Genomic DNA, 24,344 nt, shown 5'->3' on the forward strand with positions numbered 1-24,344 from the left:
TAGAGTGCCCCCCATGTGACATGCCCAGCATGATGACATCATTCCAGGTGACATCATCATGCCAGGCATGTCAGACACTGTCAGAACACTTCAGGGAGAAGATTCCCCCACTGGCTAGATCTGTGCCAGCAGGTCAGGGGCCCCAAAACTGGGGGAATGCCTGCTCCCAGTGGGAGGCTGGGAACCCTTACTGGGATAGAGAAAGAAGGGATTATGTCCCTGTTGATTCTCCTGGATCTCTCAGTTGTTTTCAATAACATCAGTCATAAGAACATAAGAGAAGCCATGTTGGATCAGGCCAATGGCCCATCCAGTCCAACACTCTGTGTCACATAGTGGCCAATATATGTGTGTGTGTGTATATATATATATATACACCGTATTTTTCGCACCATAAGACGCACTTTTTCCTCCCAAAAAAGTGGGGGGGAAAGTGTGTGCGTCTTATGGAGCGAAGGTACCATACGTACCTTCCTCGGGGGGGGGGGGGGGGATGATCCGCTGCCTCTGTTCCGGCGCTTCCCGCCCCTGCCTGCCTGGCTCCAGCTCTGACGCTTACAGCAAGCGCCAGGATCACTCCCTCTGCCCTCCGATCCCAGCGCTTGCTTTAAGCATCAGCGCTGAAGCCAGGCAGGCAAGCAGGGAGAAAGCACGCCGCCCCCTCCACAGCCAGCGCTTGCGAAGCGCTGGGTTTGCGGAGGGGGCGGGTGCTTCCTCTGTCCCTGTCTGCGTGGCTTCAGCTTCTGCTGATAGCAAGGGCTGGGTTCGGAGGCAGCCAAGCCTCGGATCCCAGCCCTTGCTATCAGCAGAAGCTGAAGCCAGGCAAAGAGGAAACTCCCCCCCCCTCCACAAACGCAGCACTTGGCGAAGCGCTGGGTTTGTGGAGGGGGGGGCTTCCTCTTTCCCTGTCTACGTGGCTTCAGCTTGTGCTATCAGCACAAGCTGAAGCCAGGCAGAGAGGAATCCCCCCCCCTCCGCAAACGCAGCGCTTGGCGAAGCGCTGGGTTTGCAGAGGGGGGGGCCTTCCTCTGTCTGTATGGCTTCAGCTTGTGCTATCTGCACAAGCTGAAGCCAGGCAGAGAGGAATCACACACACCCCTCCGCAAACACAGCGCAGCACAAGCTGAAGCCAGGCAGAGAGGAATCACCCCCCCCCTCCGCAAACGCAGCGCTTGGCGAAGCGCTGGGTTTGCGGAGGGGGGGGGCTTCCTCTGTCCCTGTCTGCGTGGCTTCAGCTTCTGATAGCAAGGGCTGGGTTCGGAGGCAGCCAAGCCTCGGATCCCAGCCCTTGCTATCAGCAGAAGCTGAAGCCAGGCGAAGAGGAATAACGCCCCCCCTCTGCAAACGCAGCACTTGGCGAAGCGCTGCGTTTGTGGGGGGGGGTGCTTCCTCCGTCCCTGTCTGCGTGGCTTCAGCTTCTGCTGATAGCAAGGGCTGGGTTCGGAGGCAGCCAAGCCTCGGATCCCAGCCCTTGCTATCAGCAGAAGCTGAAGCCAGGCAAAGAGGAAGCCCCCCCCTCCGCAAACGCAGCGCTTCGCGAAGCGCTGGGTTTGCGGAGGGGGGGGGCTTCCTCTGTGTCTGTCTGCCAGGCTTCAGCTGCTGCTTCTAGCAAGGGCTGGGATCGGAGGCAGGATTGAGAGGGGGAAGGTGCCCAGATCTGGGTGCACAGCTTCAAAAATTTTTTTCCTGTTTTCCTCCTCTAAAAACTAGATGCGTCTTATGGTCCGAAAAATACGGGGTATATATACACATACACACATACACGTACACACACATACTGTGGCTAATAGTCACTGATACACCTCTGCTCCATATTTTTATTAAATCCCCTCTTAATGCTGGCTATGCTTGTAGCCTCCACCACCTCCTGTGGCAGTAAATTCCACCTGTTAATCACCCTTTGGGTGAAGAAGTACTTCCTTTTAGCTGTTTTAATCACACTGCTCAGCAATTTCATTGAATGTCCATGAGTTCTTGTATTGTGAGAAAGGGTGAAAAGTATTTCTTTCTCCACTTTCTCCATTCCATGCATAATCTTGTAAACCTCTATCATGCCACCCCGCAGTTGAAGTTTCTCCAAGCTAAAGAGCCCCAAGCATTTTAACCTTTCTTCATAGGTAAAGTGTTCCAAACCTTTAATCATTCTCGTTGCCCTTTTTTGCACTTTTTCCAATGCTATAATATCCTTTTTGAGGTGCGGTGACCAGAATTGCACACAGTATTCCAAATGAGACCGCACCATCGATTTATGCAGGGGCATTATGATACTGGTTGATTTGTTTTCAATTCCCTTCCGAATAATTCCCAGCATGGCGTTGACCTTTTTTATTGCAAACGCACACTGTCTTGACATTTTCAGTGAGTTATCTACCACGACCCCCAGATCTCTCTCTTGGTCAGTCTCTGCCAGTTCACAACCCATCAACTTGTATTTGTAGCTGGGATTCTTAGCCCCAATATGCATTACTTTGTACTTGGCCACATTGAACCTCATCTGCCACGTTGACGCCCACTCACCCAGCCTCAACAGATCCCTTTGGAGTGCCTCACAATCCTCTCTGATTCTCACCATCCTGAACAATTTAGTGTCATCTGCAAACTTGGCCACTTCACTGCTCACTCCCAACTCCAGATCATTAATGAACAAGTTAAAGAGCATGGGACCCAGCACTGAGCCCTGCGGCCCCTCCACTGCGAAGACTGCCCATTTATACTCATTCTCTGCTTCCTATTAATTAGCCAGTTTTTGATCCACAGGAGGACCTGTCCTTTTACTTCATGACTCTCGAGCTTACTAAGGAGCCTTTGATGAGGAACTTTATCAAAAGTTTCTGCAAGCCAAGATAAACAACATCTATTGGGTCTCCTTTGTCGATATGTTTGTTCACCCCCTCAAAGAAATGTAACAGGTTAGTGAAGCAAGAACTTCCCTTACAGAACCCATGCTGAGTATTCCTCAATAACTTGTGTTCATCAATGTGCCTACTCATTCTGTCCTTGATAATGGTTTCTACCAACTTTCCCGGTATTGAAGTCAGACTGACTGGCCTGTAATTTCCCGGATCTCCTCTGGAACCCTTAAAGATGGGGGTGACATTTGCTACCTTCCAGTCCTCAGGAACAGAGGCAGATTTCAATGAAAGATTACATATTTTCATCAGGAGATCTACAAGTTCAACTTTGAGTTCTTTCAGAACTCTTGGATGTATGCCATCCAGACTTGGTGACTTAATAGATTTTAATCAGTTGTAGGACCTCCTCTTTTGTCACCTCAATCTGACTCAGATCTTTCAACACCCCTTCCAAAATAAGTGGTTCTGGAGCGGGCAAACACTTCTCATCTTCCACAGTGAAGACGGAGGCAAAAAATGCATTCAGCTTCTCAGCCATTTCCCTATCCTCCTTCAGGAATCCTTTTATCCCTTGGTCATCCAAGGGCTCCACTGCCTCCCTGGCTGGTTTCCTGCTTCTAATATACTTGAAGAAATTTTTATTGTTGGTCTATGTTTTTTGCAATATGCTCCTCATAGTCCCTTTTTGCCTGCCTGATCACAGTCTTGCATTTGATTTGCCACAGCCTGTGTTCCCTTTTATTAATCTCACTTGGACTAGCTTTCCACCGCTTAAAGGAGTCCTTCTTACCTTTTACAGCTTCCATTACTTTGTTTGTTAACCATGCAGGCCTTTTCTTATACCTGTTTGTGCCTTTCCTACATATTTTATCTGAGCTTCAAGGATTGTAGTTTTAAATAGCCTCCAAGCTTCCCCAAGGGTTTTAACTGTATTTACCTTTCTTTTCAGTTTCCTCTTCACATGCCTCCTCATTTCAGAGAATTTACCCCTTTTAAAGTTAAACGTGGTTGTGTTGGTCTTTTGGGGCAACTCTATATTTATACAAATGGTGAAATCAATAACGTTATGTTCACTGCTCCCAAGCGGTGCGATCACTTTTACATCTCTCACCAAGTCTTGGGCATTACTTGGGACCAAATCCAGGATCGCCCCACCCCTGGTAGGTTCTGAGACCATCTGCTCCATAGCACAGTCATTGAGAGCATCTAGAAACTCAATCTCTTTCTCTGAACAGAACACATATTGACCCAATCAATCTGTGGGTAGTTAAAATCACCTATTATGACACAGTTTTTATGTTTATCACTATCTTTAATCCTTCCATCATATTATAATCATCCTCTATCTTTTGATTTGGTGGGCGATAACAAACTCCCATAGCTAAATTTCCTTTTGGGCCCTCTATTTCAACCCAAAGCATTGCTAGAAGGGAATCTAATTCTCTGACCTCAGTCTTACTGGACTGTATACCCTCTCTGACATACAGAGCCACCCCACCTCCAACCCTTCCCTCCCTATCTTTCCGATATAACTTATATCGAGGAATCACTGTGTCCAACTCATACTCCTCATTCCACCAAGTTTTTGAAATTCCCACAATGTCTATGTTTTCTCCCAACACTAAACATTCCAACTCACCAATTTTACTTTGAACACTTCTAGCATTTATATACGAACATCTATAATTTCCCAGGCAAGCTAGGCCCGCAACCTTCCTCCTGTTGCCTCGAGACTTTGGCAGACAGTCCATACTGTTTGTCACCATCTCAGTGGACAACTCTGATCCATTACCCAGTAGAAAAGTAACAGCTAACCCTTCATCTCTTTGAGATGAGTCCTCCCGAACCAGAGACATTTCATCTCCTGTCGGCTTTCCCCCAAGATTTAGTTTAAAAACTGCTCTGCCACTCTGTCACCTTTTTGATTTTAAGCGCCAGCAGCCTGGTTCCATCTGGGGATAAGTGAAGACTGTCTCTTTTGTGCAGCTCCCGCTTGTTCCAAAAAGCATCCCAGTGCCTAACAAACTTAAACCCTTCCTCCCTGCACCATCGTCTAATCCACACATTTTAATTTGTGCCTGTCTCTCCTGCCCTGCACGTGGAACAGGTAGCACTTCTGAGAAGGCTACCTTGGAGGTCCTGGCCTTAAGTCTCCCGCCTAGCAGCCTAAATTTTTCCTCCAGGACCTCACGACTGCATTTCCCCACATCATTGGTGCCAGCATGCACCACAACCACTGGTTCCTCCACAGCAGTGTCTATCAGCCTATCTACTACACGCATAATGACCAAACCTCACCCTTATAGCACTTATTCTCTGCTCTCTCTCAGAATTCTCTAAAATGTGCTCACCCTCTGGCAAGGCGCAACTTGTGTTTTAGCTTGATGCCTAAAGAAAGAAAAGTAGGCTCCGGGTAAGCCATAAAGGAGAGGGCAATCCAAAGGCAATGTGCCACAACAGAAAATGCCCTGTCTTCAGAGCCAGATTAACAATTAGGCCAAGAAAGCACTGACCTATTAACCCCCATGTCTTTAGGGGTCCCAAGCTGGCTTTTCCTCCCGTTTCCCCCCCTGCTCATATCCATCCCAGCTGAGCTGCTCTTTGCCCGACTTGCCTGGTAGGGCTCTGCTGGCATTGTCGCCAAGTTTGCCTCTCTCTGCCTCTCCACTGCAGCTTAGTAAAAGGGGCTTTTAAGAAGTTGCCTGCAGGCTGCAGCAGGGGCCATGGGTGGTGAGGCAGGCACTCAGACTGTGAGATAATTTGCCAGGGGGCTCCCAAGATTTTGACTGCCTAGGGGCCTCCACAAGGTTTAAAATGGCACTGCCTGTCTCTAGTTGTCTCCACCTCACCTCAGAACGAAGGGGCACAGAAAGCAGCACTTGAGACTGTCCTTCAAATACCCTGGCCCCAAGCCACTTCAGGCCTTAAAAACTACGACTTTTAATTGTGCTTGGAAACAGAGGGATAGCCAGTGCATATCTTTCAGCACAGCAATGATATGATTCCTTAACTAATCCCTGACAGGAGCCTGGCTGCTGCATTATAGGCAAATTCAATTTTCCTAATGGGTTTCAAAGGCAGTCCTAATTTAGGCTTCCCAGCCCCCAGGTCTGGACAGGGGATTCCCCCAGTTTTGCAGGCTTCACCCCGCAGCTAGCCAGCTGGCCAGCAGGGGGAAGCCTGGCCCCAACAGCCACCATGTGCCTTTAGATCTGGCAGGCTTAGAAGCTTGCAAACTTTGTGTGTTTTGGAATGCGTATGTACCTTTAAATCTCAGCAGGACTCAAAAGCTGCAGGGGGAGGGGCGAGCAGGCAGAGCCACATGGCTCTTCCTGGTGAGTGTTTGAGAGAGAAAGAGAGCATAATCCCTGCAATCCTTTCAGAAGTTATTCATATAGTTAAATGGATAGTAAAAAGTTAACTAGAACCTGATTATGGGATGGAGAAAACTCCACCCCTTAGATCTCTCTCTCCTGTATTTTCATTTTCCTGTGTTAGTCTGAAGAAGCTGATGGAAATACAACAGACTGTTACATGCAGCAACCAATGTTCCCTCTAAATTGTCTTGTGAGCAAAAATTCTACTTCATGAGTTACCGGCATTAGAGTTGTGAGCGAGCTGCATAAATTAGCTACTGTATAAATTAGTTTGCTCTTGGGCCATCTTTCCTGAGCTAAGACAAAAATGTGTGAGCCAGAGGCTAAGAAAACTGAGATAGCTCACACTAACTCAGCTTAGAGGAAACACTGGCAGCAACTCCTGTGAGTAAAGCAATTGCCCCAGTGAGATAACAAAAGTAATTGCAAACTGTTTATTTTGGCTGCTTTGTAAGTGTGTGTGTTCACTTTCATTTAGTGGAAGTGTAGCTGTTGGGGATGAGGAAATTAGGACTGTATTCAGAGGAACTGCACTGCTGTATTTTTATTTATTTATTTTAGGGAATGGGAAAGTCTCCAGGCTCTACCACCAAAGCCCCCAGGTAATTTCTGAGTTGGACCCAGCAACCCTATGCCCCATATAGAGCATTAAAGTAATCAAACTGGGATGTTATCAGGGTATAGGTCACTAGCTAGATTATATTTTTTGAGGAATAGTAATAACTGGCTGTGGTGGACTGGCTAGGTTCTTCCTAAGAGCAACTAATGAAAGCTTATGGCTGTTGGGAGAGACAGCTGGAAAACAGCAGTTGGGAGTTGGCTGCTAGGAAGTTGAAGGAAAAGCAGGTTGTCTGAATGAAACTGTGCAAAAGAGCTGCTTAAAGTGGGATGAAAATAGTCAATTTGCAACTATAGGATCCCAGTTGCATGAATAGGACCTTAGTTTAGGGTTAGCAGCAACCAGCAGGAGATGGGGGGAGGGGGAATTACCAGGAGAAAGAGAAAGGCTCAGGTCTGTCACTGACATTACACAGGAAGTGATCTCATCATACCAGCAACTTCCAGGCAATGTTCTGGTTTTAGGGCAAAAGCTCTATGGAAAAATTGGCTTCTACTGTGAAGTTTTTGGCTAAATACCAGTGCATCGCTGTCAGAACTTGTATCTTTACTGCTGAGGCCCTATAGTGTAACCAATGCTGTATGAGGTTTCTACCATGGCTTAGAGCCGCTTTATTCCTGAACCAAACCGACTCCATGTTGTAACCTTTTATTAACCCAAGATGCTTGAGTAGTAATTAACCTTGCCCCACTGGTATCCAAAATATTTGGGGGCTGTAGAATGAGTTATGTTATGTCTCTGCACATTCTCACACTGGGACCCTTTGAAGCCGAACAGCATGGCCTTCGGAGTAGGGAGGCATCCTCTCTACTGATAGTGATGGTGAGAAGACAGATGTGCCTGTAACGGTGTGAATTGTGGCTTTGTGAGATGTTTGCTTTATGTGTATAAAATTGAGTTGGTGCTGGCTCTCGCCATCACTGTTATCTTGCCTCTTCCAGTGCTTAGTTCTCTCTAATAAAATCCTAGCTTTGTAACCAAGTATGGGATCCGTTTGAAGTTCTTGAGTTCTGACACCTCGCCCCTGCCACCTCGCCCCTGCCACAACCGATGCAATTCCAACAGATGGACGGGGGTCCCATGAGGGGGGAACCATGTACTCTAGAGACTCAGGCGGTCCCGGTAGGAACCGAGGAGCACTGGGGGATCGAGACTTTCGTGATCGCCCCCTCCTGCTCTTTCGACGTGGTGGTGGGCTCAGCTTGGCTCGCCCGCCACCAGCCGGACATAAGGTGGGAGGAACAAATCGTCCGGTTTCCCGATTGGAGGTGCGAACACCACCACTGGCGCCCCGAATGGGGGCCGCACGCTCCCCCCCAAAACATGCGGGCTTGCCTCACACTCGAGGAAGTCGCCTCAATCCCCAAAGAGTACCGGGACCTGAGGCTAGCATTTAGTGAGAAAGAAGTGGACGAGCTACCGCCCCACCGCCCCACGGACTGTGCCATTGAGCTGATCCCCGGGCAACAGCTTCCCAAGGCGAAACTGTATTCCATGGGCTGGGCGGAGAAAGCAGAGCTCAGAAAGTTTTTGGACAAAAATCTGAAACGCGGCTTCATACGACCAGCCACGGCCCCCCATGCCGCCCCCGTCCTCTTCCGAAAGAAGAAGGATGGGTCGCTTAGGCTTTGCACAGATTTTTGTGCGATAAACGGGATTTCCATGTCCAACGCCTATCCGATCCCGTTGATAAAAGACTTACTGAACACTGTAGCAAAGGGAAAAGTGTTTACCAAACTCGACCTCAGAGACGCGTACTTCCGCGTCCGCATCAAGGAGGGGGACGAGTGGAAGACAGCCTTCAACACCCCTCTGGGACAATTTGAGTACTTAGTTATGCCATTCGGACTGCAAGGAGCCCCAGGGGTATTCATGAACTTTATCAATGAAGTGCTACGGGACTTTCTCTTTAAGGGGGTGGTGGTGTACCTTGATGACATCATTATCTATTCACAAGATCTGAAATCGCATGTACCATTGGTTAGAAAAGTGTTAAGCACCCTCTGTAAACACAAACTATATGCCAAACTGTCGAAATGTGAATTTCATAAGACCGAGCTGGACTACTTGGGTTTCCGGGTGTCGGGGGAGGGATTGTCAATGGACCCCGCAAAGGTCCAAGCGGTGCTGGACTGGGAGCCCCCTCGCACGCGCAAACAATTACAAAGTTTTCTCGGGTTCGCCAATTTTTACCGCGACTTCATTAAGGGGTTCGCTACAGTCATGCTGCCCCTCACGGAACTCCTTAAGACCAAAGGAAAGGGTGACGAGGCGAAAAAGCCAGGCGCACGCCTAACGTGGACGCCTGACTGCCAAAAGGCTTTCACTGAACTAAAACGCCTCTTCACCTCCGAACCCGTGTTGGCTCATCCCGACGAACTGAAACCCTTCGTGGTCCAGTGCGACGCCTCTGACGCCGCAGTGGGAGCCATACTAATGCAAAGGGGGGAAAATGGGGTGCTCCGGCCGTGTGCCTATATTTCAAAGAAATTCTCCAATGAGCAGAGAAATTGGTCAGTCTGGGATAAAGAGGCGTTTGCAGTCATGTTTGCCCTTAAAACCTGGCGCTCCTGGCTAGAAGGAGCGAGAGTCCCATTTGAAATCTGGACCGATCACAAAAACCTCGAAGCTCTCACCGGGCGCCGCAAAATGACTGCAAAACAAATCCGGTGGGCAGGCTTCTTTGCTAAATTTGACTTTGTGCTGAAACACATCCCGGGCTCAAAAAACTTCTTGGCAGACGCCCTTTCTCGCATGCCACAGCACGACAGTCTCCGAGAGGAGGTGGTGGACTCGCTCATCTCCCCCTCGGCCATTTCGGGGGGGGGTCACCACCCGCTCCGGCAGGCAGACCAGCCCTTCGGATTCAGACCTGCTGCCTCGATTTCTCTCAGAATATAGCCAGGAGGCGGAGCGTCCACCCAACTTAGTTAAAACCGAAAATGGTCTCTGGCTGCACAATGGAAAGATCTATGTGCCCACTCCCCTCAGAAAAGAGGTCTTAGAACGCTGCCACTCTAGCTGCCTGGCCGGCCACTTTGGCTATGTCAAAACTCTCAATTTGCTCACCCGCCAGTTTTGGTGGCCAAAAATCAAAAAGGATGTGTCGGAATTTGTTCTCTCATGTCCCACCTGCCTCATGGCAAAGCGAAGGGGTGGCAAACCTCCGGGCCACCTAGTTCCCCTTCCGACAGCCACCCGGCCTTGGTCGGTAGTCTCCATGGATTTCATTGTCGAACTCCCACCCTCACAAGGCAAAACAGTCATCCTGGTTGTAGTCGACACGTTTTCAAAGCAAGCCCATTTTATCCCTTGCAAGCAGCTGCCCACAGCCAAAAAGCTCGCCCAGCTCTTTTTCACTCACATTGTACGCCTACACTCATTCCCGGACAAGGTCATTAGCGACCGCGGGACGCAGTTCGTTGCCAACTTCTGGCGGGAGTTTTGCAAACTTGCAGGCATCGAACAAGGGCTCAGCTCTGCCTACCACCCTCAGTCGGACGGACAGACGGAGAGGGTTAATGGCCTTCTCGAACAGTACCTCCGCTGTTTCATTAATTTCCAACAATCCAACTGGGTGGACCTCCTCCCTTTTGCGGAGTATGGTTATAACAACAGCCTCCATAGCTCTACCAAGACCTCCCCTTTCCAAATCATCAATGGGTACGAGGGCAAGCCGTTTCCCACGCTCACCCTCCCTGCTAGCCCTTCCGAACCGACATCCTGCCAACAATGGTGGGAGGGCCTTCGTGCAGGCTGGAAGGGTATTCAGGAAAACCTGGAGGCAGCGAAAAAGGCCTACAAGGAGCAGTTTGACAAAAAACACTCCCCCGAGTGGGACCTAAGGGTTGGGGATACAGTCTTTTTGTCCACAAAAAACCTTCCTCTTCCCCAGTCCTGCCGTAAACTCGCACTGAAGTTCCTTGGTCCCTTTAAAATCAAAAAAGTCATAAACAAAGTAACGGTGGAACTTGATTTACCCAAATCTCTAAGCAAGATCCATCCTGTTTTTCATTGCAGCCTGCTTCGGAAAGACCCTGGTGCTACGTCCTTCCATCCCAGGGCCCCGCCGCCCCCTCCGACGACAGTGAGGGGTCAGAGTCACCATGAAGTCCAAGAGATCCTGGACTCCAAAGTAAAAAGGGGGAAACTGTATTACTTGGTCAGGTGGAAACACTTCCCCCCGAGCTGTGATGAATGGGTCGAATTTCAGAACGTAGCCGCTCCGCAACTGCTGAAAAAGTTTCACCTACTGTACCCGCACAAGCCCAAGGCTAGCCCCGCGGGAGGGGGCGCTTAGGGGGGGCAGTATGTCAGAACTTGTATCTTTACTGCTGAGGCCCTATAGTGTAACCAATGCTGTATGAGGTTTCTACCATGGCTTAGAGCCGCTTTATTCCTGAACCAAACCGACTCCATGTTGTAACCTTTTATTAACCCAAGATGCTTGAGTAGTAATTAACCTTGCCCCACTGGTATCCAAAATATTTGGGGGCTGTAGAATGAGTTATGTTATGTCTCTGCACATTCTCACACTGGGACCCTTTGAAGCCGAACAGCATGGCCTTCGGAGTAGGGAGGCATCCTCTCTACTGATAGTGATGGTGAGAAGACAGATGTGCCTGTAACGGTGTGAATTGTGGCTTTGTGAGATGTTTGCTTTATGTGTATAAAATTGAGTTGGTGCTGGCTCTCGCCATCACTGTTATCTTGCCTCTTCCAGTGCTCTCTAATAAAATCCTAGCTTTGTAACCAAGTATGGGATCCGTTTGAAGTTCTTGAGTTCTGACAATCGCAAGAAGTCACTGTCGTGATGGTGTAATTTCCTGTGTGACACCGGCAATGTGGCTTAGGCCTCCTCTTTCTTCTGGTAAGTCCACCTGCCAGCCAGCTGATCGGCAGCTGAGGGCAGGGCTTGGCAGTGGGTGACAAGTCCCACTGGGGGGGTCTGGCAAACCCTACCTTGGTTCAAAAGTTCAGTGGAAATGTTGTTACTAATACCTAACTTTCTCCAGTGTTCTATACCACAAATAAAAGTTAATTTCTTGTTTTGTTTAACCCTATGGACTGCATGTCTAAGGGAAAGAAACACACACGCTATTTCATCTCTCTCTCTCTCTCTCACACACACACACAATGGATAAATGGTGGCAATGTGTGAGTGGAACAGTGTTTGAGCCCCAACCCCAATAACTCTTTGTGACTGAGGGCTTTGTTATTAAAGAGGACTGGACTACCCTATCTGTGCATGTCTCTGTGACTGAGAGAGAGAACCTGAGGAAAGAAATGGTCATGGCTTTCTGTATAAGTTAAAAGAGACAAGAAAGGTAGCTTGTGACATTCTAACCAACTAGTAACCTTGAATCATATAGAGAAAGGTTTTGGAGGATGGTAGGCACTCTGTGTGAGTGAGGAAGGGGCATCATACAGTTGAACCAGCCAGAGCCAATAAAAAGTACCATGCACTATGGAAGAGACCTGAACTTCCAACCATGGGCCAGGATCTAGTAGTACATATAAACATGTGGAGCTGCCTTATACTGAACCAGTCTATCAAGTACCCCCCAAGCTATGAAATTGCTTCTTCAGGACATGCTACCTCCACCATCCCTGAGCAGCATCTCCATTGACCAACAGCACCTCAGTCTTGTATGGACTGAGCTTTTATTGACCCTCATCCACCACATTACCATCTTTGGGCACCTATTCAGGACTTCCATAGATCCTCTTGACTTAGCTGTTAAAAGAGAAATAGGGCTGAGTGTCATCTGCATATCAAGGCATCTCACTACGAATCCATGGATCACTTTCCCAGCAGTTTCATGTAGATGTTAAATAGCATGGAGCTTAAAATGGAACCCTGCAGACCTTATAGCATAACTGCCATGGGCCCAAGTAACCTGCTGGAATTAGTTGATCAAGTAAGAACAGCTCCACTAAAGCATGATGACCCCTACTCCCAGCCCAGCCAGCCTATCCAGAAGAATACTACGAGTTGCGATTAAGCTGTGCCTTGCATTAAGCTGCACCTTGCCAGAGGCTGAGCACATTTCAGAGAGCTCTGAGAGAGAGCAGATAAGAAGTGCTATAAGGGTGAAGTTTGGCTTTCTAAACAGCTGGGAGAGTTGCTGAGAAGTTCTGAGTTTGTGTGACTGTGTGATTGCTGAAAATTCTGAGTTTGTGGTTGCTGGGGAACTGCTGTTTGTTTGGTTTGAGTGGGCTGAAGGTGATTATTGCTGATTGATTAGGAGTGGCTGTGTTCCTAGGGCAGACTGAGGACCCACCCTCTTTGCATTGTTAAGCTGCGCCTTGCCAGAGGCACGAGCCTTTGGCGCGAGCCGAAGGGCGAGAGTTAAAGGACACTTGGCCTGTGGCTCTTAGCCTGGGGGCTGTGTAAGGACCAGGAACCCAGATCCCTATTTTCTTTGTGTTCTCAATAAGATAAGTTGACCCTCCAGAAGGGAAGCCACATAAACAAACAGGATTTAAAAGGAGACTAAAAGGGGATTTAAAAGGGGCCTCATTTGGAATACTGTGTACAATTCTGGTCACCGCACCTCAAAAAGGATATTATAGCATTGGAAAAAGTGCAGAAAAGGGCAACTAGAATGATTAAAGGTTTGGAACACTTTCCCTATGAAGAAAGGTTAAAACGCTTGGGGCTCTTTAGCTTGGAGAAACGTCGACTGCGGGGTGACATGATAGAGGTTTACAAGATTATGCATGGGATGGAGAAAGTAGAGAAAGAAGTACTTTTCTCCCTTTCTCACAATACAAGAACTCGTGGGCATTCAATGAAATTGCTGAGCAGTCGGGTTAAAACGGATAGAAGGAAGTACTTCTTCATCCAAAGGGTGATTAACATGTGGAATTCACTGCCACAGGAGGTGGAGGCGGCTACAAGCATAGCCAGCTTCAAGAAGGGTTAGATAAAAATATGGAGCAGAGGTCCATCAGTGGCTATTAGCCACAGTGTGTGTGTGTGTGTGTATTTTTTTACCACTGTGTGACAGAGTGTTGGAATGGATGGGCCATTGGCCTGATCCAACATTGCTTCTATTATGTTCTTACATCTTTTCACACAGGCTTTTAATTAGGGGTTTATCTGCTTTTAAATGGTGTACTGGATAGCTTTTCTGTTTACTTTAATCATGTGTGGATTATTTTGTGTATTTTATTTTAATTGTGTGCATATTTATAGGCTATCTCCAGTAGGATTGTAAAGAGGAGGCATGGAAATATTCTAAATTTATAAATAAATCTGAGTGTGAAATTAGCTTTTATGTTTGGAACACATGGTGGAAAGGCAGGTGGTGCAGAAATCTTAAAATAAATTTAAGAACTGACTTAATATAGCTTTTCCTTTCCCTGTAACTGTTTTTCCCTTTTATGTTTCTCCCCCCCGCCCAGCCAACATCTAGATCTCACGTCTGCTTTTTTAATAGCACCAGTTCACTGCTATGCCCTCCTGTTCCACCATCTGCTTTGCCACATTTTCTGTAGCTGTTTATTTATTTAATTCGATTTTTAGCCCGCCCTTCCCATAGAACACGCTCAGGGAGGGTTACATCATAAAAACGGTCCATTGTAAAAACAGTAAAAAAACAATTTAAAATATAAAATCTAAGATTACAAAGATTAAGATGGCACTCTGGGTAGGTCCCTGCTTTCTTTTGACAATGGGAACACCTGAAAGCGATAGAAGAAACAGAATACAAGATTGCTGTTTTACTGCCTTGTTTAGGAAACCAGACCTACTGAGAAACAGGAGACTGTCCCAGAGGACTGATGGGAGCCTATGGGTCTAGGGTTGCCAGGTCTATGTTGGAAAATACCTGGAGACTTTGGGAGAGGGAAGGATTTGGGGGGAGAAGGGGCCTCAGAATGTACAATGCCATGGAGTCCACCCTTCAAGGCAGCCATTTTCTCCAGAGGAGCTGATCTCTGCCAGTTGGAGATCAGTTGTAAAAATGGGAGATTTCCAGGCTGCACCTGGAGGTTGGTAACCCATAATGGGCCAGTCTCCCATTTGAGCTAGAAAAGGAAGGTGGGGGGGGGGGCAGGCAGAAGCATCATACTCTGCTTCCTTTGGCAGAACCACAATCAAGGATGGAGAAAGGAAGAAGGTGCAAAATGCAGCAGGGATTGGGAAGCGCCGACATTCTATGTCCAATTTGGCATCCAAGTTATTCCAATTTTCATCCTTCCCAATTCTCAACTTCTTTGACCGACTACTTGTGCTCCCCACACAGTAAACATTCCACGGGTTCTCCATGAAGGCTGCCTCATTCCCCTGTTAAGTTCTTTTTCTCAGCTGTCTTTCACTCACACCCACCTCCACATCTCCTTCTCTGGAAAAAAATTCATGTACAATATATCAAAACTTCACAGAGTTATTCACAAATTATTGTGAATGTTTACTTCTTCCAGCCAGACACTGAAATGTTCCATTTTAATAACCACTGTACTCTTTTGGTTATTTTATCTTCCCCTCCCTTACAAAGGCATGTTCTCTTTCCTGTGTAAATATTTTCATTTTTGCAGCATTCATAAGCTGCAACATTCAGAGATAGGGCAGTCCTAAATAACAGTCACACTCTTCTAAGCCCAATGAGTTCAATGGACTTTAACTCTGTTTAGGATAAGTAGTTCCAATAAAAGTCCATTCACTGCAAATGTCCAAACCTTCCTGGTCCACCAAGACAAATAGGCACAAAACAGCAAGCCACCACCATACAATTTAACATCACATGTATTTTGAAAGGAATCAAACAGCTCTTTTTATAATTTTGTTAATTGAAACCATCATAGCCCACTTTTTCCTAATAGGCTGAAGCAGTGAGCTCTAAGCATAGATCAAAACTGTAAAACTATAAATGTACAACCTCATCTACTTAAAAGCCAGACTGTATCCACAGTCTATCATGAACAAGATTAAGAAAAATTGCTCTGAAATAATAGTGCCGTAATAGCTCTCCAAAAGGAAAGGAAAGAAAGCATTTTTCTCACAGCCACAAGCAATCCATTCCAAAGGGGTGGAGTAATCACAGACAATACACACTTTAGAACAATACTACTATAGGTTAAAACTTGTGAGAATACACAGAAAGAAGGAGTGGCTGGTTGAAATGAAGCTGGCATATAGGCTCATATAAAGAAAGAAGGCTTTTCAGGTAGGTACTAGCTACAGAGAACCTCAGACTTTCCTTCTTTACACCTCTCTATATACATAAACCTAAGACTGGCACACCATACACTTATATTGGTTTTATACCAGTTTATCATGATTTTCCCCAAGGAATCCTGGGGACTATAGCTTTGCAAGAATACTGAAAATTCCTCTGGCATTCCTAGTTTTCCTCATAGAACAACAGTTCCCAGAGAAGAATGAACTACTATCAAATGTATCATACAACCACAGTATTATTACATTATTAATGTTGTATTCAGGGCTTTTTTGTATAAAAAGCCCAGCAGGAACTCATTTTCATATTAGGCCATACCTCCTGATGCTAAGCCAGCCGGAACTGTGTTCCTGTGCGTTCCTGCTCAGCAAAAGCCCTGGTTGCATTATTTGAAGCCTCTCTGCTTTATTAATAATATCAGAGCAGCACTATATTATTCATCATGACTTTACAAAACAGTAATTTATCAATTGATAATTTTATAGTGGATGGATCACAAAAGTGGGAGCAGCTGCCAGGTACTAAGTACTGCGATTTGCTGCTTTTGTACTGTCTGTAAAGCCACCATAGCTTGAAATTCAACCATTAAGCATGTGAAACAAGTTTCCACATGTCTGGATCATTATTACATCATTTGTTTTGCAGCTGTGGATTCCAGTGAGTTGTTCCCATGAAGAAAGAATGGTTCTGCTGTCTTTTTTTGGGGGGGGGGGGTAGGGGGGGGAAGATACCAGAAAATGGTTGGAATAATTAATTGTGCTTGCTGATGCCAGTTCAGCACCTACCTGAGACTAAAAGCCAATGTAGCTTTTAGACTGAATAGCACCATAGTTACTCTTCAGGTTGTTCACCCTGTAGATATGAAATTATAAATTTCCTTTTTACAATGCTATAATCTTTATGATACAACTAGGCTTTTCAATTTTCAGGAGTTTTTACAGATTTGCAACTGGCTTCCAGATGACAGATATTAGTTATCCTGGAAAAAATGGCTGCTTTGGAACGGAAGATTCTATTCACTTACCGTGAAGTCTTCCTTCTCTGTGGTCCCGGAGTGGTCCAGTCCTCATTCGTGGGATCTCAGCTCCTCCTCTTCCATTGCAGGGCTTAACAAACTTGACCCGAAGGGGAGGTGCTGGATCCTCAGCAGTCAGTTCTTCTGCCAGCTATCCTACCTCCCTAATAACAACTCCAAGAACAATAGGAGAGAACATCTCTGGGGAAAACAAAACCGTCCCCTCCCTCCAGAGCTTATCCTGAACCCTTCCACAAGGGGCTCTAGCGAGGGACCCAGTAACCAACACAGTGTCCACCTCCAACTCCGAAGTCTCCCGACAAAGCCCATACCCCCTCACACAACTGGGTGGGTAGGACTGGACCACTCCGGGACCACAGAGAAGGAAGACTTCACGGTAAGTGAATAGAATCTTCCGTTCTCCAGTGGTCCCAGGAGTGGGCCAGTCCTCATTCGTGGGACATAAAAAAGCAGAGTCCCTGGGCGGGCACATCAGCTTTGTCCTGAGACCACGTGTTGGAGCACCTTCCTACCGAACGCAGCCTCGGCTGAGGCCGCCTTATCGATCCTATAGTGCTTAGTAAAGGAGTGAACTGACTTCCAGGTCGCTGCCTTACACACTACCTCCAAAGAAGGAAAAGCCCTATAGGCTGCTGACGTGGCTGTTCCTCTGAGGGAATGAGCTGTCACCCCTGTCGGGGGCTCCAAACCTCTTGCCTTGTAAGCCTCACAGATGCACCCCCTAATCCACCTACTAATGGTGGAGGCTGACACCTTGCGACCATTGTTTGAAACCCTAAAGGAAACAAAGAGTCGGACTGACGAAACCCCTTGGTCCTGTCCAGATAGAAACTAAGCGCTCTACGGACATCTAGACAATGCCACAGCTTCTCTGTCTCATGGACTGGATTGGGGCAAAAGGAAGGCAGCACGATGTCCTCCGCCCTATGAAAGCGTGAGTTCACCTTCGGGATGAATGCAGGGTCAGTGCGAAGCACGACTTTGTCCTGATGGAAAACACAGAGATCCTTATGAATTGAGAAAGCCTGAAGCTCCGACACTGCGTGCCGAGGTGATGCCCACTAAGAATGCCACCTTAAAGGTCAGCAACTTGAGACTACACGATGTCATGGGTTCAAAAGGCTTGCCGCAAAGCGCTTTTAGTACCGTGTTCAGATTCCATGAAGGAAACCTATGCACCTGCGGTGGATTAACCAAGGACACCCCCTTCAGGAACCTCCTGATATGCGGGTGTGTGGAGATAGACCTGCCTTCCTAGACCCTCTGACCGCTGCTATGGCGGCCACTTGCCTCCGCAGTGTACTAGTGCTAAGGCCTTTTTCTAGCCCCTCCTGCAGAAAGGATAGTACAACAGAAACTGAGGCATGCAACGGGTCCTCCCCCTTATTCGCACACCAGGTACGAAAAACCTGCCAGGTAACATTATAGCTCCTGTTAGTGGAGCTCTTCCTTGAGGACAACATGGTGTCTACCACCTTATCTGAATAACCCAGACTAATCAACTGTTGCCGCTCAATCTCCAGGCAGTGAGCTGCAGCATTTCTGGTCGTGGATGATGCAGTTTGCCTTGAACTAGAAGATTCCCTCTCAACGGAATTCGCCACGGCTCCAGTACTGACAGACTTTGAAGGTCCTGGAACCAGGCTCTCCTGGGCCAAAAGGGGGCCACTGCAATCACCTCCGCTTTCTGCTCCCGAACCCTCTGCAGAAATCTCTGGATGATCTGGAACGGGGGAAAGGCGTATAACAGCTTTCTCGGCCAGTCTGAGTTCAGAGCGTCGACAGCCACCGCCCCTCTGCTTCTTGTTCTTGAAAAATACTGCGGCACCTGGTGATTGTCGTCCGAGGCGAAGAGATCCACTTCCGGGGTCCCGAATCTTTGGCAGATCTCTTGAAACGACTCGCGATGAAGAGCCCATTCCGACTGGTCCAAGGATTGCCGACTCAGCCAGTCTGCTACTACATTGTCGCTTCCTGCCACATGGATGGCTCTGATGGATCGAAGATGGGCTTCCACCCATCTGAACAGGACCTGAGCTTCGTCCTGAAGTTTCCAGTATCTGGTGCCTCCCTGACGATTCACATAGGCCTTTGCCGTCATATTGTCTGTTTGGACCAGGACATGAGCTCCTGTTAACTTTTGTCTCCACTGAAGCAAGGCTAGACGTATGGCTCTCAACTCCAGAAGATTTATGCTTTCCTTGGCCTCTTGGACGGTCCACTGACCCTGTGTCACTGCTCCAGTCATGTGCGCTCCCCAGCCAAAAAGGCTGGCATCTGTGGTCAACACCACCCTCTTGGGTTCCCGCAATTCCTGACCCCAGGAAAAGCGGTCGGGCGCCTGCCACCATCCGAGATCCTTCAACAGGCCAGGTGGTAATGTCAGTGAAATCGGACTTTTGGAACCTATTTGCTTCTGGAAGGGCAACAGGAATTTCTGGAGTGGCCTCGTGTGGAACCGTGCCCACTGAACTATGTCCTGACACGACACCAACATCCCCAACAACTTTGCCAGTAACATCAGCTTGACCCGCTTCCGTTGCTGGACTTCCAAAATCAGCTGCGAGATCTTTGACTGTCTTTCTGGCGTCAGAAAAACCCTGTCCAGACTGGAGTTGATCTGAACCCCCAAGTGTGTCAGAGACTGGGACGGCTGAAGCCAGCTCTTCTGAACGTTTATTACGAATCCGTGCAATCTGAGGGTCCTTATGGTCAACTCTAGGTCCAGTTTCGTCTGCTCCTCCGACGGGGCCTTGACCAGAATGTCGTCCAGAAACGGAAACAGCGAAACCCCCTGTAGCCGGAGGACCGCCACGAGGGTGACTAATAGTTTTGTGAACACTCTGGGCGAGGACTTTAAGCCAAAAGGCAGAGCTCTGTACTGGTAATGACGCCCGTCGTAGGAGAAGCGAAGAAACCTGCGGTGCCCCTTGGCTATAGGAATATGAAGGTAGGCCTCCGACAGATCTATGGAGGCCATGAAGTCTCCCCTTTGAACAGCTAGCAGTATGGACCTCAGAGTCTCCATTCGAAACTTCTTTGTAACGACTGACTTGTTTACCCACTTCAGGTCCAGAATTGCCCGAACATCTCCGTTCTTTTTGGGCACTACAAAGAAGACGGAATAAACACCTTGAAACTTCTCCAGCACCGGTACCGATTCGATGGCTCCTATCTGAACTAGATGATCGATGGCCCTTAGTAGTGTACGATGTTTCTCGAGAGATCGAGCTCTCTGTACCTCCAGGAACCGATGACGTGGAGGAGAAGAAAATTCTAGGGAGTAACCGTTGGTAACTGTGTCCAAAACCCATCTGTCCGAAACCGTTTGATGCCACACGTGGGAGAATCTTTGAAGCCGTCCCCCTATCCGATCGTGGCCCATTGGGACCGCCCAGTCATGCTGAGGTGGACTTCTTCTGTCCCTTAATTGGTTGACTTTGTTTTCCTCCAAAGGAAGGTCTGCCGTCTCTGGCCTTTGGTTGCCACTTTGCCCTGTATTGTTTGAAGGAGGTTTGTCTTGAATCTCTCCTATTTCCACGAAAGGACTGGGACCTCTGCCTCGTCCTGTTCTCACGTCTCTTGGAGGGCAGGACTTTTTTCTTATTTCTGTCCTCTATGAGATATCTGTCTAGACCTTCCCCGAAGAGCGAGGCCCCTTTAAAGGGAACTGCAGCCACTTTTGCTCTGGCTGAGGGATCAGCATCCCAATTACGGAGCCAGGTATTCCGCCTAGCTGTAACGCTAGAGGCCATAGCCCTAGCAGAGAGTTGAACTGCTTCGAGGGTCGAATCTGATGCAAAGGCAGTGGCTAGCGTAATTTTCTTAAGTGAGTCCTTAACATCCCTAGGCAGATCCTCTCTCTTAGCTAGGTCGGAAAGCCACATGTACGAAGCCCTACAGAAGAGAGACGTGGTAGCTGACACTTTTAGAGCACTAGCGGAGGCTTCAAAATCGCGACGTAAGGCCTACTGTATGCGCTTGTCCGTTGGATCCCTTGGCATCCCATCCGCATCCATCGGTAGAATGGAATTAGAAGCCAAGCCGTTGACTGGGTCATCAACTACTGGCAACTTAAGCCTCTTGGTCGCCTCTGGGATGAAGGAGAAAAACCTAGAGAAGTTTGACGACACCGTGTTAGGCTTGGCTGGATGTTCCCACTCAGATCTAATTATTGAGAAAAACCCAGAGGGCAACGGGACCTGTAGTGGTTTTGAACCTGACTTGGGTATAATATCCTCCATTGCAACAGGAAACTCAGCATCCTCCTCATCCTTGGATTTTGGAGTATACTGTATCTGCAATGTCCTAATCACTTTTGGTAGTAGGCGTGGATACACGTCTACTGGAAACAGTTTGGAATGAGTAGAGGCCGGCCCCTCCTCTTCCTCAAAGAGTTCTCTTGAGTCAGGTGACGAAGAGCCCTCAGACAAGTCAGAATCCTCTTCTTCTTGATCAGAGGGAGCTGAATGCAATTCTAACCTACTACGCTTGGGAGGCCTGGAGGAAACCCCTTCCTTTTCCTTATCTACCTCTCTGTGTTTCTGTTTGACTGCCCTCTTAAGTGACGGGGTTGGGGTGGCCACAGAGGCAGCTTGAACCTCTTTTTTGACCAGCTCTTGGATCCAAGAAAGAAGATTAGACTTAGCTTCATCTGCTGAAAGATCAGCCTGATGCACTTCTGTCCCCTCTTCCTGTGCTGGTGAATCAGCCAGCTCCAACTCGCATGTGCCCTCCTCCAGCATTGCTCCTATAGGAAATCTAGTGGGGGTGGCCATCTTAGAGTGAATGGCCCTATAAGACACAAGTAGTATAAGTAAAATGGCTTCCATTCCCGCCAAAAACCTCCCCCTCCCCTCACCAGCTCCTGACTGGTTTTTTAAAACTCCCTTTCCCTTTTCAGGGACCCCTTCCAGCCGAGGTCACCCCTCCTGGATGCAGGAGCAAACAGGGAAGCCAGAGGGGAGAAGGGAATGAGGGGAGGGGATGGGGGGAAGCGCTGAATAGCGACGTCTGATCCCAGCTTCCTTTACAGCCCCGTGGGCTTAAGCTGCCAGCACCGACAAGAGGGGCTCTGGGAGTCTACAGATCTCCTCTCCCCCTGGAAATCCCCTAAGGGTTCCCCCCCTTCCCATAGAGCTTACCGCTGCTTCTGGGAACCAACGCGCCATCGCACTGTCCACGGCGCCTCAGGAGGGCAACGTGAAGCACACGAGTCCTCTCCCTTTTTCCCTGGCCTCAGCTGGTCTTCCCTTCGACTTACTGCCCTGCAGGCCACCGGGGTTGCCGGTGTGCCTTTGCTGGGAGCGGCTGGGAGAGACCTATCCACAGCCCCGTGCGTCCGTCGGGCTGGGAAGAGCAATTAGGCGCGAACGCGTGCCTCGACAGAGAGGCTACTGCGGTGCGTCGTTCAAGCGTGGGAGGGATTTTTCCCTCCCCGCTTTCCCTGAGGAGAAAAAACAGCAGCTCGTCCTAATCTCCCTGCTGGGTGATTTCTGCCACTGACTCCAGGTATTCTTCTTTTCCTTTCTTTCTTTCTTTCCTTTCTTTCTTTTTTTTTTTAATTGTCTCGGGTCAAAGAGCCTCAAGGGGGCTCTAAAGCACGTCCTGCTTGGATTGCAAGGCTAACAAAACTGACTGCTGAGGATCCAGCACCTCCCCTTCGGGTCAAGTTTGTTAAGCCCTGCAATGGAAGAGGAGGAGCTGAGATCCCACGAATGAGGACTGGCCCACTCCTGGGACCACTGGAGAAGGCAGATTCTGGCATTAGACACTACTGAGGTCCCTCATCTCCCCAAACCCCACCGCCTGCAGACTCCAACCCCAAAATCTTCAAGTATTTTCCAATCCTAGACACAATAGATCTGTTGCACTGTCATTTCAAATGTACAACTAAGTGAATTTTGTTTGTTTGATTTTTTAAATTCCTTGGGTAGTGCAAATAATATTGTTCACTCTGGCCCCATCGCAGTCATCAAGGCAAAACAGATTACAAAGAAGCTCTAACAAAAAATGGCAGCCATGTGTTGACTTTCTCATATATTGTCTATAGTATCTAGAGATCTACTTACTTCATGTCCTGAAGTCATAATGATGTGCATTTCTTCACCTTTGCCTGCTATCACTGATATAGAACAACTGTAAAAAAAGCATAGCTGTTTAAACAACCAATGCATTGAGGGGAAAGGAGAAATTGACCCAATGATACCATTTTCCACAGCAGTTCTATATTATGTGTAACATGTCATTTTTTTGCAATGTGCAGATGGGGAAATGAGCCAGGGTGATGTAGTGGCTAGAGAGACCTGGGCTCATGTCCTCTCTCAGTCATAAAGCTCTGGAACCAGCTGGCATGGGACAAGCTCTTCCAAGACTCTCCTCCCCCAAGTGGCCCCAGGCCAGGAGACAAGAGGGTGTCCAAGAGACTCCCTTTTCCTGTGCTGCCAACACCATATCCACTGTCAAAGCCACTTGGGGGGCTGCTCCCTTCAAAGTGCGGTCCTTGCTCAAAACCTTCTGGTGCCTGGCCACCCACTTCTGGTACAGCCTCAAGTCTGCTCATCTGCTGCCCAAGAGGCAGAGGGAAGAGGAAGAGGAACTCCACCTATGCCATGATTGTGTGATTGCTGAAGTTGAAGAGAGTGGTGAGGGATGTTATCTCCTCCATGACGATTGTGCACAGAGAAGAAGAGCTCAGCATCAGCTCCAACAACTGGGTCCCAAGTGGAGCATGTCTTCAAGCCCTTCCAGGACACCACCAATGTGCAGTGCACCCATACGGCCAGCCTGGGGCAAGTTATTCCCCTGATTCGGGTGCTGGATCAGGTGCTGGCCTCCACACACTCCCATGGGTCAGGGTCTTAGCAAAGAGGTTGCAGGTGTGCATCGGCACCAGGTTGCATCCTCTCTGCAAAAAAGGGTAGTACAAGCTCCCCTGTATAGACTGTGACCCCTGGATAAAAGACCAGAGGGTGAAGAAGTTGGGGGTGGGAAGGGCTGGTGGATCCAGAGGGTAAAGGAGCTGGGAACAGGAAGGGTTGATGCACCTCCGCGGTGGAATTGGGGACGAGGAACCAGGAGCTGCCAGAGAAAATCATGGTGGAGGACAGTGAGAGACCTCCGACAGTCAGGGGGTGGGAGGATGAGAATTCTTTGCTCTCTTGTTTCACTTCCCTTCAACCTGGTGCTGCTGGAAGAGAAAGGCAGGCAGGTTTTGTGCCTTTATTTTAAATGAGGCTGGGTTTGGAGACACCAGACACCCTGGGGCTCTCCACA

General features: G+C 48.3%; 1 protein-coding gene across 1 annotated transcript in view; it reads right to left on the reverse strand.

Annotated features, from left to right (window-relative positions):
- Positions 1-24,344, reverse strand: part of GUCA1B (guanylate cyclase activator 1B) — a 66,463-nt gene that overhangs the window by 26,147 nt on the left and 15,972 nt on the right. Inside the window, exon 2 of the mRNA XM_060231249.1 lies at positions 23,141-23,207. Coding sequence (XP_060087232.1) covers positions 23,141-23,207 — 67 coding nt within the window. The remainder of the gene's footprint in view (positions 1-23,140; positions 23,208-24,344) is intronic.

The sequence above is a fragment of the Heteronotia binoei genome, chromosome 2 (assembly GCF_032191835.1).
Source record: "Heteronotia binoei isolate CCM8104 ecotype False Entrance Well chromosome 2, APGP_CSIRO_Hbin_v1, whole genome shotgun sequence".
NCBI classification, from domain to species: Eukaryota; Metazoa; Chordata; class Lepidosauria; order Squamata; family Gekkonidae; genus Heteronotia; species Heteronotia binoei.